General features: G+C 44.0%; 1 protein-coding gene across 1 annotated transcript; it reads left to right on the top strand.

The window, feature by feature from the left end:
- Positions 1-281: 281 nt before the first annotated feature.
- Positions 282-15,543, top strand: sall3a (spalt-like transcription factor 3a). The gene is made up of 4 exons (XM_030371411.1): positions 282-770; positions 9,955-13,104; positions 13,366-13,703; positions 13,901-15,543. The coding sequence occupies exons 1-4, from the start codon at positions 686-688 to the stop codon at positions 14,330-14,332; spliced, it is 4,005 nt and encodes a 1,334-aa protein (XP_030227271.1). The 5' UTR covers positions 282-685; the 3' UTR covers positions 14,333-15,543.
- Positions 15,544-15,781: the final 238 nt, after the last annotated feature.

Genomic DNA, 15,781 nt, shown 5'->3' with positions numbered 1-15,781 from the left:
CAAGAGACATTAACTAAATATCTCTTTTTAAACGGAGCCCAGGCCGATGGAGAACACATAGCCTACACGTCGGGGAGTCAAGGAGCACACAGCCTACAGCGACAAGGAGAGGAGCGGGGAGAGGAGCGACGGTGAGACCTCGTAGTCCGTGGAGCGCCCATCACCGCGAGAAGAGAGAAAAAAACACACAAAAAGCTGACCTTCCGCGTTGAAACCCCCCCCCCCCCCCCCCCCCCCCACACACACACACACACACACACACACACACACACACACACACTCCCCCCTCCCTGAGTGCTGGGCGTAACAAGCGAGTTCGGTGTGTTGGAGGAGCAGGAGGTGGACGGTATGAGAAAAGAGGCAGATCCTCTCCTTTCAGACGTGAGAGTGAAGCACCTAATTGCTTAGTCCGTCCCTCATTACCATATCCAATGTAGAGTTTGCTGGACTCTGGCCAATCTGCTCTCGCTCACATGGTACCATTCATCGCGATGCATTATTCACTATCATAATTATATAGCGACATGCGCAATCCACACGGCAACAGCAACACCAGCTAATTTCCGTCATTTTTTTTTTTTTTACTACCAGACTATTTGCGAACATTTTTTTCACCCACTCGCTCGCAGCAGCAGCTGATGTATCTGCAAAAAGCAGCGACATCTCGCCGCGCAGCAACAGCAGCATGTCCCGTCGCAAGCAAGCCAAGCCGCAGCACCTCAAGTCTGACGAGGAGGACCCCGCACTCGGAGGAGTCCTCTCTGAGAATGGTGAGTGTTGTTTTTTATCCACAACAAATAGTTGACTTTGTGTTTTGGTGATGCGATGTGGAATAAGTTAGTTAAAGGCACGTTTTGGTTTTTTACTTTCATCTGGTGCGGGGCAGCTTAAAGTGGGTCCGCTGGTCGGACAGTTGGGATGGGGAGAACACCTTGGTTTGAGTGGGATAAATAGTTGCGTTTTAGGGTATGGACTTTGCGATGGCAGTGTGTTGTGACATGAGGGTGTATTTAGTTAACTCTGTTTTTTTTTGCTTCGAGTTTTCGTGTATGCTTTTCTAACTTATAAACAGATTGAAAATAATTTTCAACGCGATCAACTTAACTCACCGCAGAGCTTCGACTTAATAGACATGACTTGCATGATGCGATATGCACCTGGACTTAAATTAACTTAAGGTCATTTAAGACAAAACCGGCCTATACTGCATTTATTATAACGATGTAATTAGTAATTCTGGTCAGGTCTGAGAGTCATTTTAAATCAATTATTTAATTTAAAATAATACATTGGGTAACATTTCCGAACCCTTTTCCACCAGTCTGTCATCTTCATCCAATAACGTGCGCCCTATCACACAAACACTGCGTGTATAAGTATTTTTTAGAGGAAACGTTTACGAATTAATTAACTGAAAATGTATATTTTGTGTAAGCAACAATTATATTTTTATAATGGCTTTATTATAGGGCCTATTGCCCGCAATACGCCTCGGACAATAACCTCCTTTCTTGGTCTAAAAGGAGATAAATGCACGCAAGGTCCTCGGACTGCGTTCTTCTCCTGAGATTGTTTCTCTTTACACCGATGTACACACCTCACTCTTTCCGTTCTGCGATATTTCTTGCACGAGCCAAAATAACGTGCAATCTAACTCAATTCATGTGCACTGTCTTTAAATTTGGGCAAAGATCTGATACACCTTTTTTATGTCTACGTTTTTGTTGCATATTAGGTATATTAGGTCATTACGTCGTATTCTTTCTTTTGTTTTGCGATATAAGCAGAGAAAGATAATATACGCGGATGGGACTTTAAGACTAAGAATCAACGTATCTTATAGGCTATCCATTTTTAAAATAATTTGTAGTAAAGTAAAAAAAACTCACTGATAGGACAGAATGTTTTTAATACTGAGTGTGATATTATTAATTTAACATTAGCTATTGTTGTTTTGTTTTTAAATGGATGAATAGTTTGAATGGTATCGTTCTAGGCCTACACATCTCTTATTGAGTGCCTATAGTCGCTGTGCATTTTCAACAAATCACTGCCATGATATGCAAGTTTGGCCCTTTTAGGCCACCACACATAAGCCCTTTTGTGGGATCTCTTTTGAACTGAAAGGCATGATGTAATCTCAAGGGAGCAGTTCTCTTTACATGAGGAAATGTTTGTATAAGAAGGGGTCGCTCTGATGAGGATGAGGCATCGCTCTATTTGATTTATGCTGAACTAAATGCCTCTGCACAACATCGAGGTTCTGTGCTGAATTACGTTTGAGGCCTTTGTTTTGCTACGTTATATTTTGTATTTTAATATTATCAACAATCAGATGTTTCTGTCAGACCAAATCCTATTATCTGTTTTTGTAGGGGAAATCCCATATTTGATTCAGTTTGAAGAAATGCTACACATTTTAATGGAAGTCTAATCGAAGACCTCATCATGTAATTTATTATACTGTGGGACGGTACTTTTCTAATGGCATACACAACATTAAGAGAGAATGAATTCGAGGGCTATCTGTTTAATAAACAAATGTAAACATGCAGAAACACATGCACACTCTCATTCACATTCACACATGTGTCCATGTGCGCATACACACAAACACACATACAGACACACATACAGACACACACAGATACACACACACATACATTAACTTCACACAATGCACTTGCGTAAAAATGACAATGCTGAAAAGCATTAGTGTGAGAACAGCCGACATGCATTCACATTTGAATGAAATTGAGTTGATGTGGAATGTAAAGTAGAAGCCTGGCCCATCTTTGTTTTAAGGAATATACTGGTGTTCTTGTTGTCTTGGGAGACACTGCAACAAGACAATCCAAAGCCTTTGGCAGAGAACAGTATGCCCATACAGACCACTCAAATAAATACTGTCTTTCATTCAAAGTTACCTTGGAGATATTCAAAAAATGCCAAACTCAATGAATCGCTATAGGAAATTATGAGAGTGCTATGTGTTTTCTACTGTCGTTGTGAGACGGCAATAGTTTGCCCTTCTCCTGCTAATGCAAATAATATTTTTTAGGGATCCACATGATCCAGGCATAGTTTATACAATGGCACATGCTTTTCATTAATTTAGTGGGAAAATATTTGTAGCACAAGATATCATTGTTTGATACACGTCCTTTTGCAATGATCAAGAGTCAAGAATTAACGTGTGCACAGGTGTCTGTCACAAATTCTGATTTGTAATAAACTGCTTGAATGAAAGCTTTATTTTGGTAAAATACAGATTTTTTTAACAAAAAATAACAGATTATTTGAAGAAATTACAAGTATATATTATGATACATTATAATTCAAGTTTTTCTTGTATTATTTACCTATTGTAATATTTTTTCGGTTAGGTTCTTTTTTTTCCGATACATTTTTTGTTCCTATACACTCTGTTGTCGTCCAGTGAGACAAATTAGGACCCTTGTTTTCGCGCCGCCTCCCATGAAAAGACAAAATAGCATGAGGTGTCAATGAGTACACATCTGTCACAAACCCACCCCTCCTGCACCCCCCCCCCCCCCCCCCCTCCCACCGCAACAACCGCAAACAAACCATCACCCACCAACCACCCTCTTCTCCCCCTTCTCTCCTGACCCCCGCGGAGCTCCCGGACACTCTCCCAGAGGGTGGCAGGCTTAAAGGAGCGCGATTACACCCCTCGCTGTCTTAACCTTCGCCTGCCCCGACCGGGTCCAGGCCCTCCTCTCTGTGTCAGGCTCATTGTACAATTGGAACATCTGTGGCGTTGACCTTGTCGCGCATAGAGCACCCGTGCCCTGGAAAGTGTTAACAGTGACAGGCTTTTCATCTTTTTGGCACTTGCTTCTTTCTCTTTCTCTCTGTGTGTGTGTGTCTCTCTCTCTCTCTCTCTCTTTCTCTCTCTCTCTCTCTCTCTCTCTCTCTCTCTCTCTCTCTCTCTCTCTCTCTCTCTCTCTCTCTCTCTCTCTCTCTGTCCTTCTCTCTCTCTCTCTCTCTCTCTCTCTCTCTCTCTCTCTCTCTCTCTCTCTCTCTCTCTCTCTCTCTCTCTCTCTCTCCCTTTAGTCATTCTGAGCTCCTTGGTCCTCAGGGAGGGGAAGTGTGTGTGTGTTGGGGGGGGGGTTAAAGGACACTGCTGGTGGGAAGATGGACGCAGACTTTGCATGCACAGGATTTGCAAGCTGTCCTGCGGTACACACATTCAGTGCTTGCATGCACACACACCCTTTCTCTATCAAATACACATGCACATGCACACACTCACTATACACACACACACACACACGCACGCACACACACACACACACACACACACACACACACACACACACACACACACACACACACACACACACACACACACACACACACACACACACACACACACAAACACACACACAGACGTTTGTATGTCATTAAAAAGAAACATAAAGGGGAATTTTGTTAAATGAACAACAGTCATTCAATATTTTCTCCAACATCTCCATATTAAAGCCTATTTCCTAAACAGTTTGTAGAAGCACATTCAGAAACCCACTCTGAGGCGGACATGTATCGACTGTTGAGGAGTAGCGGAGAGACATATTGTAAGCAGGTTGTAGCTAACAGGGACAACACGGAGGTTCCCTAGTCCTCTTCCAGCGAGGCTTTGTTTGCCTTTTATTTTAATCCCCCCAGCAGCACCAATAGTGGAGGTCTCTGGACCACCCATACAGGCATACTCAAGATATCCCCAAACATTCAAATCTGGCTCTTAATTGCTACCCAGAATTCACAACACACATCCAGGCGAGATAACGTGAGAGAAAAATCACAGAGTAGAAAAAAAAGCTAATATCAAATCGCAAGAGAAGCATTCCCTTAAACATAAGATAATCCTTTTTTTCGCCATGGAAAAACCTATCAAGGATAAACAGTTTTTTGGCTAACTTGCTTGCCTCAAAATCATACTTTCTTGTTGTTGATGTACTTGTAGTTTCAAGTCATATGCAGTTACGTTCTGCTTGTTTCTGGGCCTTCCATTTGATTTCAAAAGGAAAACATAAAGCAAATGCGAACACTGGAGAGACAAAGACAGCATCTCCACGGTCCTCCAGGACAGGGTGGCGTCACTGAATACTGTATCGCTGTGGTGCTGCGTATACAAACAAATCATTAATGTTTTGGCTGCAACACATCTGCGAAGAACTAGCCACAAAGACCCCTCTGTTAGCGCAGAGATATGACTGTACCATGCTCTGCATCGGGGGCTGAGTGTCTGCTAGGACGGTGGGACGGGGAGGAGGGGCTCTGCGTAGCTCGCGAGAATCTGCCTTGTCGGGGCCTGCAGGTGTGATGAGAGCGTGTGGCTCCGTGGTCAGATGCCTGGAGGAGAGAAGGAGGAGAAGGAGGAGGAGGAAGAGGCTTGCACCCAGCTGTAAGCTCTCTAGCGGGGGCTACAGAGCTTAGCATAGAAGATAAGGGGACGCTCCTGAGAGGAAAACAAAACATCAGCCGAAACAAAGATGTTCTCCTCAAGATATTGACATGCTAGCCTGACCAAAGCTGGTAAATAATGCAAAATCTCAGCAATGAAGGAAAACTCGACCGATGTAATTGTACTTTGTTGAACCAAGCAGGGTCTCTTATTTGCCCTCCACCCTACCCCTCCTCTCGTACAGCTGGGCGCGGACCTATAGCAGTCCTTGTTAAGGGTCCTGGCGTCAGGCTTGCAGGTCTAACAGAACCCATAGAGTTGGCTGGGCCAAGAACAATCAACGTTCCTGACACTCCGTCTGCTTTCTTATGACATTTTTAGCATGCCAGGATTGGTGCTAATTCAATTCGCATTATCTCTGAACAGCTTTGGAGAAAACAAATACTTTGCACACCTCACTTAATTGACATACCTGCTGTTTGATGAGAAACATGCTGTCTTCTTTTGCTGTATGATTTACATCTCTTGTTATCAGCGTTGTTAACACAGTCATTAGTAACCTTAGTACCTGACTTCCTCCGCCGCTCCACCTTACTGTGTGTGTCTCTGTGTGTGTGTGTGTGTGTGTGTGTGTGTGTGTGTGTGTGTGTGTGTGTGTGTGTGTGTGTGTGTGTGTGTGTGTGTGTGTGTGTGAATGTGTGTGTGAGTGTGTGTGTGTGTGTGTGTGTGTGTGTGTGTGTGTGTGTTTGTGTGTGTGTGTGTGTGTGTGTGTGTGTGTGTGTGTGTGTGTGTGTGTGTGTGTGTGTGTGTGTGTGTGTTAATGTGTGTGTGTGTATGCGTGTGTGTTTGTGTGCGTTTCTGTATGGGTGCATGCATACATGTATGTGTGTGTTTTTGTGCGTACCCAAGTGATTACGTGTGTGTGTTTGTCTGTATGCATGTGATTGCATGGGTGTGTGGGTGTGTGTGTGTGTACGCATGTGATTGCGTGTTTTTATCCTCTCAAGTGTATCTGGAAATTGTTTTCGAATTGTGCGTTCATAATTGCTCTTTTTTTTCTCTTCAACGCATGGTTCTGTGCCTTTCCCAGTGGAAAGTATGAATGCCTTGTGTGATATAATATGTAAGATTAACGGTTTCAGTTAGCATGCCAGAGATTGTTAAGCGTGATAGCTGATACGCACATTCAAAGTCCACAATCGCCCTATTGACAATGTTGAGCGGCGTATTTGCATCTGAGTAAAAGAAGAGACTTAAAGAAATGAAAAACGGATTGGAGTTTCACATGCCTTCCTTTCCTGTGCCATTGGAGAATCAATACCCTTACACACACACAGACACACACACACACACACACACACACACACACACACACACACACACACACACACACACACACACACACACACACACACACACACACACACACCTCACCCTTTCTCCCTATCTTTTTCTCGCTTTTTTCTCGCACAGAGAGACACAGCCACAAAATGTCGACTCCATATAATGAGACATTCGTGATCCATTTTAAGGACCTGACCAACAATATTTATCTATGTGCGATTATTTTAAAGTAATTTAATAGATTTTAATACTGAAGTAATAACATTAATAAGTGCCCTTATAAATAAATACAGAATCTGTAAACTGTTTTGTATCTTGTAATTCCCAAATAATTTCAGAATAATGTCGTAATATTTTAGCGTACAATTGTATATTATAATTCAGATTATTATTTTTATATCCTCTTTTAAAATGTATGAAGCAATATATTTTCAATAGCTTAATAAAAAAACAAAATCTCAAACAGTAAATTCTAAATCTAAAGGAGCTTTACAAAATACTAGAATATATATCAATATTATATAACATCCATGATTGTATAAACCCCAATGTGTCAAACAGAGACGCATATGTGTTTAAGCGAGCAGGCACGTTTGATTGTGTTTTGTGTTACATGTGCACATTCTATCGCGCATGCGTCCGCGAGGTCATAGGCATACAAAGGACCCCACTTGTAATTGTGCAACTGAATAAAAGAGATTGACAGTAATACCATTCTAATAACTAATCAGCTCAACTCAATGCCTACTCATTTGTGTTGACCTTTCAACCCTCAATTATGGAAATGAGCTCGGCTGTCCACTGCCCGGTTAAAGGACATTTCCCGGCCTGCCGTCATGGTCCCATTACTCTGCCGGTTATTTATTGGGTTTTGTTTAAGGATGTATGAGTTGGATTCTTTTTAGATTTATACAAATATTTTTAAAAAGTAGAAATAATTGATGGAAATATTTTACTACCCTGCTTAAATTCCTTCCTTGTTTAAAAAGATACGAGAAGGGGACAGAAACAAAGCAAAAAAGAAATTGCTTGATAAAAAGTCATGAAATTCCCCAACACAAATACAAATCAAACCCATTTCTTGATCTTAATAATTCAACAAATGCAATTAGATTACGTGTTCAGGCCCTCCCTGCCCCCTCTCCCTGCGTCCCTGCAGATGTGAGGACTGATGGCGTGCAGCTGCCCCTTCGTCTGCCTTTTGCCAGGCTGGTAATTATTAATTGATTGAGACACAGGACCCTAGTTGTATAACCCCAAATACGGGCCCACTGACGGACTCGCTGTAGGGCAGGATGCCTTGGATGCTCCGCGTAGGGAACTCAAGGCATCCATCCCTCTGCTTGTGTTTTATCTTCGTAAAATAGTTCAAGTTGCATACAATTATTACAGAAGTGTAATTGGTCTTTGATATTGTATACTGAGTTACTGAATTTATTTAAATCTATATATTTAAGATTCAGGCTTTGCAATGACTTCACATTTCCAAAGCGGACAGTTGCCCTGTGTTAATTATTGGAAAGGAAATTTAGACTAGCGGCACAGTTGGGTGTTTTTCGTACAGGACTTTAGTCTTCATAACATTAACAACTTGAATTTAGGCTTACAGCAAGCATATTTCGGTCAACCAAGAGTAACCATGTGACAAATTATGATGGAATCTTATTTCATTAGCTTTTCGTTTTATACTGACATCTCAACAAACACAGAAACACACACATACACACACACACACACACACACACACATACACACACACACACTCACTCACACACACACACACACACACACACACACACACACACACACACACACACACACACACACACACACACACACACACACACACACATACACACACCACACACACACACACACACACACACACACACACACACACACACACACACACACACACACACACACACACACACACACACACACACTCGAAAGCCAACCCTACAGCACATCCAGACACACACACACAAGCAAAATAAGCCATGCGATGGCTTTGCACATATCCAAATAAATATACAAAATAGGGAATTTCTTTCATGGTTTTGATCAGGTGCAAACAAGGTCCATGATCGGGGCAGACGGGGCACACTCTGGCTTTTCTTTTGCCCTCTATGGTAGTCTCTGGAAGAGGAAGTGGCTTCCTACGGCCGTGATTATACATGTGTAACTAATCAGAAACATAGCTGCCATAGCATAGCATGTAATTTGTTAAGTCTTATTTCAGAGAGCATGAGACAGCCAGACAGGATATGTGGGAGTGGGGAGACCAATATATAGGGAGAGAGAGAGAAAGAGAGAATGAGAGAGAGAGAGAGAGAGAGAGAGAGAGAGAGAGAGAGAGCGAGAGAGAGAGAGAGAGAGAGAGAGAGAGAGAGAGAGAGAGAGAGAGAGAGAGAGAGAGAGAGAGAGAGAGAGAGAGAGAGAGAGACAGAGACAGAGACAGAGAGAGAGAGAGAGAGTTTTGATCTAGCGCAATGTATATATTTTGTGTATATACCTTTTGCTCATCACATTGATGTCAGATAGACTTTGAATTATATCTTGAAATCATTAAACTATGGTTTTATAAACTGTAAAATAAAATGTGTGTGTGTGGTTGTGGTGGGTTGGATGGGATTATTTTTTTCTCTCTTTCTTGGATACTGCGCTTTAATATAACGTTACTAATACTAAGTGCAGAGACTAACACGTTTGAAATTCAGGTGGAAATGACTGGGCTTGATAGCAGAGGGGAATCCTAATGGGGCCATCAAAGACCTGATTTGTACTCAACAGATGAGGCGGCTGTGAATTGTATGAAATATTGGAAATCAATAGCTTATATGGAATTTCATTAAGCCCAGTATCCACAATTGATAGGCCCTCATAATTTGATGGATTGCACAAAGAAAATTATTAGCTGGCTCTATGGAGAAGGAGGCAATGCGCAAAACTGGGTCTTGAGAATTGGTGAACTAGGGCAATTTGTTCAGCTTGTGAAAAAAGGAAAAGAAATATTGATTTTGTTTATGTTAAAAGAAAGAAAAAACAGAGGTTAAACCTTTGCTGGACTGCACTACAAAATATGTGTGCACACGGTTGATTATTCATGAATTCTTTTTCTCTTCCCTCCCCCCCTGAACCCCACCCCCTCCCTCTCCTCCCTGACCTCTGTCACTCCGCAGCCCATGGAGAGGTGCTGGACGACGCTGACAGTGGAAACGAGAGCCGCAGTGGCAGCGAGGAGACCCATGTGTGTGAGAAGTGCTGCGCTGAGTTCTTCAAGTGGTCCGACTTCTGTGAACATTTGAAGAGCTGCACCAAGAACCCGCTGGTGCTCATTGTAAATGAGAATGAGGGCACGCCCGATCCTCCCCAGGAGTACCCTGTCGAGCCCTCCCCTGAACCCAGCTGCTCCAGCGAACAAGCGGACAGCGACGAGCCCGGAGAGGGCAACCACAGCCCGGCCGGAGACATCGATGAGGTCCCAGAGTTGACGGGCTTTGAGGGGGTCGGCGCCCTGGAGAAGGAGGACGACGCCATGGAAGTGGAGCTGTCTCCTGAGAAAATCTTGGATCCTGAAGAGCAAGACATGTCCCCTGAGCCTGAAGGCTGCCTACCTCTGCTCAGTGACGCATCCCCCTCCCCTGCCACCGGCTATGCTATGCCTAGCACCAACGTCACCCTGGAGACGCTGCACGGCACTCGGGTGGCCGTGGCTCAGTTCTCGCAGAGCGTGAAGGCTGCAGTGGGCAGTGGCGTCTCCACCATGGCCATTCCCATGATCCTTGACCAGCTGATGGCCCTCCAGCAGCAGCAGATCCACCAGCTGCAGCTGATAGAGCAAATACGTAATCAGGTGGCGCTGATGAACAGACCGTCATCCTCCCAGCCGGCTCTCAACCATCACACACACCACAGTACCAATACTGGGGCCCAAAGCGCTCCCTCTGTCGGTGGTCCGTCGATACCAAGCCAGCTTCAGATTCACAGCTTCATCACTCCTCCGGTCCATCAGCTACCAATGAGATTGCCAGCTTCTCTCGGTGGTCCAGGCCCGTCCTCTCTGACCTCAGCAATGGATGTGCCGCTGTCACACACACCGCAGAGCCAGCCGTCTCTCAACTCTCTCAACTCTTCAGTGCCCAGCACTTCCTCAAACAATTCGGCCTTCCCACCAACCAATGGCAGTGTTCTTTCATCTCTGCTGCCATCCATCTCATCCTCCGGCTCGAATAACATCAACAATGGTAGTAGTTTGACCGCAAGTGGCAGTGGAATCAGTAGCAGCAGCTCAGCCCTCCCCAGAAACACCACCACACCTCCATCGCTGAGCCACAGCAGTCTGCTAAGCTCAGCCTCCAACCTACCACTGATATCTCACAGCTCTTCCAGCAGTGTGATCTTCCCCAACCCGCTTGCCAGCATAGCAGCAACGGCCAATGCTCTGGACCCACTCTCTGCTCTGATGAAGCATCGCAAGGGAAAACCCCCCAACGTGTCTGTGTTCGACACAAAACCAAGCTCCGAGGACCCATTCTTCAAGCATAAGTGTCGATTCTGTGCCAAGGTGTTTGGTAGTGACAGTGCCCTGCAGATCCACTTGCGCTCGCATACTGGTGAGAGGCCCTTCAAGTGTAACATATGTGGCAACCGCTTTTCTACCAAGGGCAACCTCAAAGTCCACTTTCAGAGGCACAAAGAGAAATATCCCCACATTCAGATGAACCCATATCCTGTGCCAGAGTACCTGGACAATGTACCCACTAGCTCAGGCATTCCCTATGGCATGTCTCTGCCGCCAGAGAAGCCTGTTACCACATGGCTAGATAGCAAACCAGTCCTGCCCACCATCCCTACCTCAGTTGGGCTTCAGCTTCCTCCCACTTTGCCAAGCATGATGGGAGGTTTTGGTGAGTCTCCAAGCCTCACCCCACTCAATAGATCACCTCAAAGAACTTCTCCACCCTCAAGTGAGTGTGCATCTCTCTCACCGAATATCCTCACTGACTCTGGCATGACCACTTTGTCACCCTCCCCAAAACCAAGCCTAGGGAGTGATCCTCCTCCTCTCCTGAAGCCTGAGGGTATTCACCTTCCCCCAACTTGCTCAAGACCTGGGGAGAACACCTACACGAATACCACCGTGACTCAAGTAAACCTTTCCACAAATGTCAGCTCTACCACCTTGTCTAGCAGTGGTCAGGTACCTGAACCAATCTCAAATCCTAATCCTGTGTCCCACCCAGTCCTTCCCATGCTCTCAGATCAGTTCAAGGCCAAGTTTCCCTTTGGAGGCCTCCTAGATTCTATGCAAACATCAGAGACCTCAAAATTGCAGCAATTGGTTGAAAACATTGACAAGAAAATGACAGACCCAAATCAATGTGTGATCTGCCATCGTGTCCTGAGCTGTCAGAGTGCACTGAAGATGCATTACCGGATCCACACTGGCGAGAGGCCCTTCAAGTGCAAGATATGCGGGAGGGCGTTTACCACAAAAGGGAACCTGAAAACACACTTCGGTGTCCACAGGTCCAAACCTCCACTTCGTGTCCAGCACTCCTGCCCAATATGCCAGAAGAAGTTCACCAATGCTGTTGTGCTTCAGCAGCACATCCGTATGCATATGGGCGGGCAGATTCCCAACACTCCACTGCCCGAAAGCCTACAGGAGATGGACACAGACCTTTCCTTTGATGAGAGGAGCTTGGACGCAATGAGCAGTTATGATGATGACCTTCTGGATGAGATGGAGCAGGCAATGGATGATGAAGATGACCTGGGGGGAGTAGACATCGACAGTTCCAAACCATATTCCCCTGGCTGCTCACCGCCCACCTCTGTCATCTCAAGCATTGCAGCTTTGGAAAACCAGATGAAGATGATTGATTCCACTGCTAACATGAGCCACTCTTTCAGTCACAAGCTTTCACAGAATGGCAATGGCTTTGCAGTGGAGGGGGATTTCTTCTCTCATGACAACTTTTCTGGAGTAGGAGCTATTGACGGTCAGAGCTTGGGGAGTCCAGCCCTATCGGAGTCCTCTGACTCCTTGCAGCACCTGTCGCCAGCTCACAGCCATTCAGAGAGTCTCCATCCAAAGTCCCCCATGACACTTCACATTAACAATGGCGGTGGTGCCTCAACAGCCGAAGAAGGGCAGGAGATCCATATCCCAGTGGCAACAGTTAAGTCTGAGAAATCAGAGACTCCCTCTCCGCTCCCTGCCTCTGAGGGCACAGGGGCTCTGGACCTGACGGCCACTCAACCTGGCAGGCATTTCATCAAGGATGAGAGCCACTTCAACATGCTGTTCCTCAGTAGAGACAGAGGTATGTACAAAACAGTTACCTCTGGGGAATCTAACACTTCCCTTAAATCGTACATTATTTGTGAATGAATGTAAATATTGACATATTTGTTAACCTCATCATTCAAATGATGAGGTGATCAAATATATCATCATTCAACCTCTATTAAATGTAAAACAAATGACTAATTTAGAAATTAACAATTTAGAAGAATTTTACAATTTAACATTAGTTATATATATATATATATATCAACTAATGAGACTCTCATCTTTTCCTCAGGCCTCAATCCTCCAAATCTGGCAAGCACAGCGTCTAACATGATCAAAATGGAAATGAACGGACATGGTAAGACGATGTCGCTGACGGACAGCCCCCACCTGCCCCTGGGCATCCAAGTTCCAGCCGTGGCACCCCAAACAACCATGAGCCCCAGCATCACGCCAATGCTCGCCCCACCACCTCCGCGGCGCACACCTAAGCAGCACAACTGCCACTCATGCGGGAAGAACTTCTCTTCAGCCAGTGCCCTGCAGATCCATGAGCGCACACACACGGGCGAGAAGCCGTTTGGCTGTTCGATATGTGGAAGGGCTTTCACCACAAAAGGCAATCTAAAGGTAGGTTCGGCTACAGTGGAATGCATGTCTCTAAACCTTTTAAAATTGTGAAGAAATTGGAAAGTGTCCTTCCTCACTTTCACCATACATAGTTTCTATCTTACTTCATCCACAGAATACATGTAACATTTACAGACAAGCCAGCATTACAATAGATATTTGCATATGTTCTTAATATTTGATGGTGTTTCCCTCAGGTTCACATGGGGACACATATGTGGAACAATGCCCCCGCCCGCAGAGGTCGACGCCTGTCCGTGGAGAATCCCATGGCACTGCTGGGTGGCGATGCCATGAAGTTCAGTGAGATGTTTCAGAAGGACCTGGCTGCTCGGGCCATGAACGTCGACCCAGGCTTCTGGAACCAATATGCGGCCGCCATCACCAATGGCCTGGCCATGAAAAACAATGAGATCTCAGTGATCCAGAATGGGGGCATCACCCAGCTTCCCATTAGCCTAGGGGGAACTGGAATGCCTTCCCTCGGGTCGATGTCTGGAGGGATGGACCGGGTGCATGCTGACCGTAGCCCTCCGATGACAGGCATGGAGAAGGCTGGACTTGAGTTGGGATCCACCCGACCTTTCTCCAGGTTCATGGAGGAGAACAAAGAAATCGGAATCAATTAAAGACTTGCCAGTGTTATTACAAGGTAGGCTTTGAAAAAGTCTGAAAGTAAAAAGAAAAAAGAAACTGCTAATACAGTTTGAACTCATACGTACTATATTATGTACAGCTGAAGTAATTTCTTTGTTTGATTTTGGAAATATAGTATTTAGTATTCATTAGAGGTCTTTGCCTTTCCCTCATTCACCTCCTTGATATTTCGCCCATATGAAAAATACTTTGTCTCTTGTTTGAGAGTCTGTCGTCTTGCAAGATTTGCATGGTATTCATTGGTTTCTATCAGTATGTTTGACTGCTTTTAGGAAGAAAAAAACTGTATACTGTCTCATTTGTGATCAGAAAGCATCATATTTGAACAGGACTTAAGCAGGCGGGATGAGAGCTTGGCATAAGGACTACATGCTAAAGTCCTGTTTGGAAAGCGCTACACGATTGCTCCTTTTTAAATAAGGGCTAGGGATAAATTGAAGAAAGGACTGAAATGAACTGTTTCTGTGTTCGCCTGGTAATTTTTTCTCACAAACTAGAAAACTTGAACAAAAAAAGGTTTGAACTATTTTAATCTTTACATTTAGTCTCCCAGCATTGTCTTATAATATTGTCCTGTGTCTTTAGTATTTATAATATTGACAAAAAAGCGGGTATACAAAATATATTTAATGACCCAGGCATTTTATTGATCCATTTTTTTCTAAAATGCAGGCTTCGCTTATGAATATCTCCTTCAATAAAGATGACCTGTCATTCAACAGATAAAAAGGTTGATTATTTTTTTTGTGATATCTTTAGAGAGACTATGTGAGACATGGTACACGGTAAAAGGGGAGAGATATCTAAAGCTGCTATGAACACAACCCTGCTTTTAACCTTTGTAAAAAGAGAAGAAAAATATCCTTTGGAGAAATATCTATGTATAGAAATACAGACAAATCTAAGAACAGGTATGCATATTTTGTATCACATAAAAATAGACATCATGAGTTGGGAGTATTTGTCATGTTTGTGAATGCACTTTTTAAAACGAGACGTTTTGTCTGTGAGTTACCGTTAACCTTTTGACTGAGCTATCTATCACGTGCTGTTAAAAAAAAAAATGTTTCCAGCATACCACTCCTACAATTTGCAAAATTGGTTGTCTGTTGTTGCATCTGTACCACCCAGAGTGCAAACCCAACAATCAAAGCGTTCGTAAATAAAAAAAGACAACAGGTCACCCATGTTTAGTCGTGTCCTTCTGTGCATTGTTCTTTGCATATTTGTATTACATATTAGATATAAGTACAGCATCATCAAAATAATTTTCCAGAGAATAGTCAAATAAATATACCATATACATTTTGTAATATCTGTTGTATTGTTCATTTGGTGAAGTGAACAATATGTAGTTCATTTGTTGAATAGATTTTTTTTTTGCTTTTTTCGATTTTATAAGTTATTATTTCAATTTATTA

The sequence above is a fragment of the Gadus morhua genome, chromosome 11, assembly GCF_902167405.1.
Source record: "Gadus morhua chromosome 11, gadMor3.0, whole genome shotgun sequence".
In the NCBI taxonomy this organism is placed as follows: domain Eukaryota; kingdom Metazoa; phylum Chordata; class Actinopteri; order Gadiformes; family Gadidae; genus Gadus; species Gadus morhua.
The sequence above is the reverse complement of the archived record's forward strand: the minus strand, read 5'-3'. Positions and strand labels throughout refer to the sequence as shown.

What these genes read in the sequence shown, in the direction of transcription:
- sall3a (XM_030371411.1), top strand. Translation starts at nt 686, where the DNA reads ATGTCCCGTCGCAAGCAAGCCAAGCCGCAGCACCTCAAGTCTGACGAG. An exon ending in AGGAGTCCTCTCTGAGAATG is followed by an intron (nt 771 to 9,954) that starts GTGAGTGTTGTT and finishes GTCACTCCGCAG; the next exon opens with CCCATGGAGAGGTGCTGGAC. An exon ending in GTTCCTCAGTAGAGACAGAG is followed by an intron (nt 13,105 to 13,365) that starts GTATGTACAAAA and finishes TCTTTTCCTCAG; the next exon opens with GCCTCAATCCTCCAAATCTG.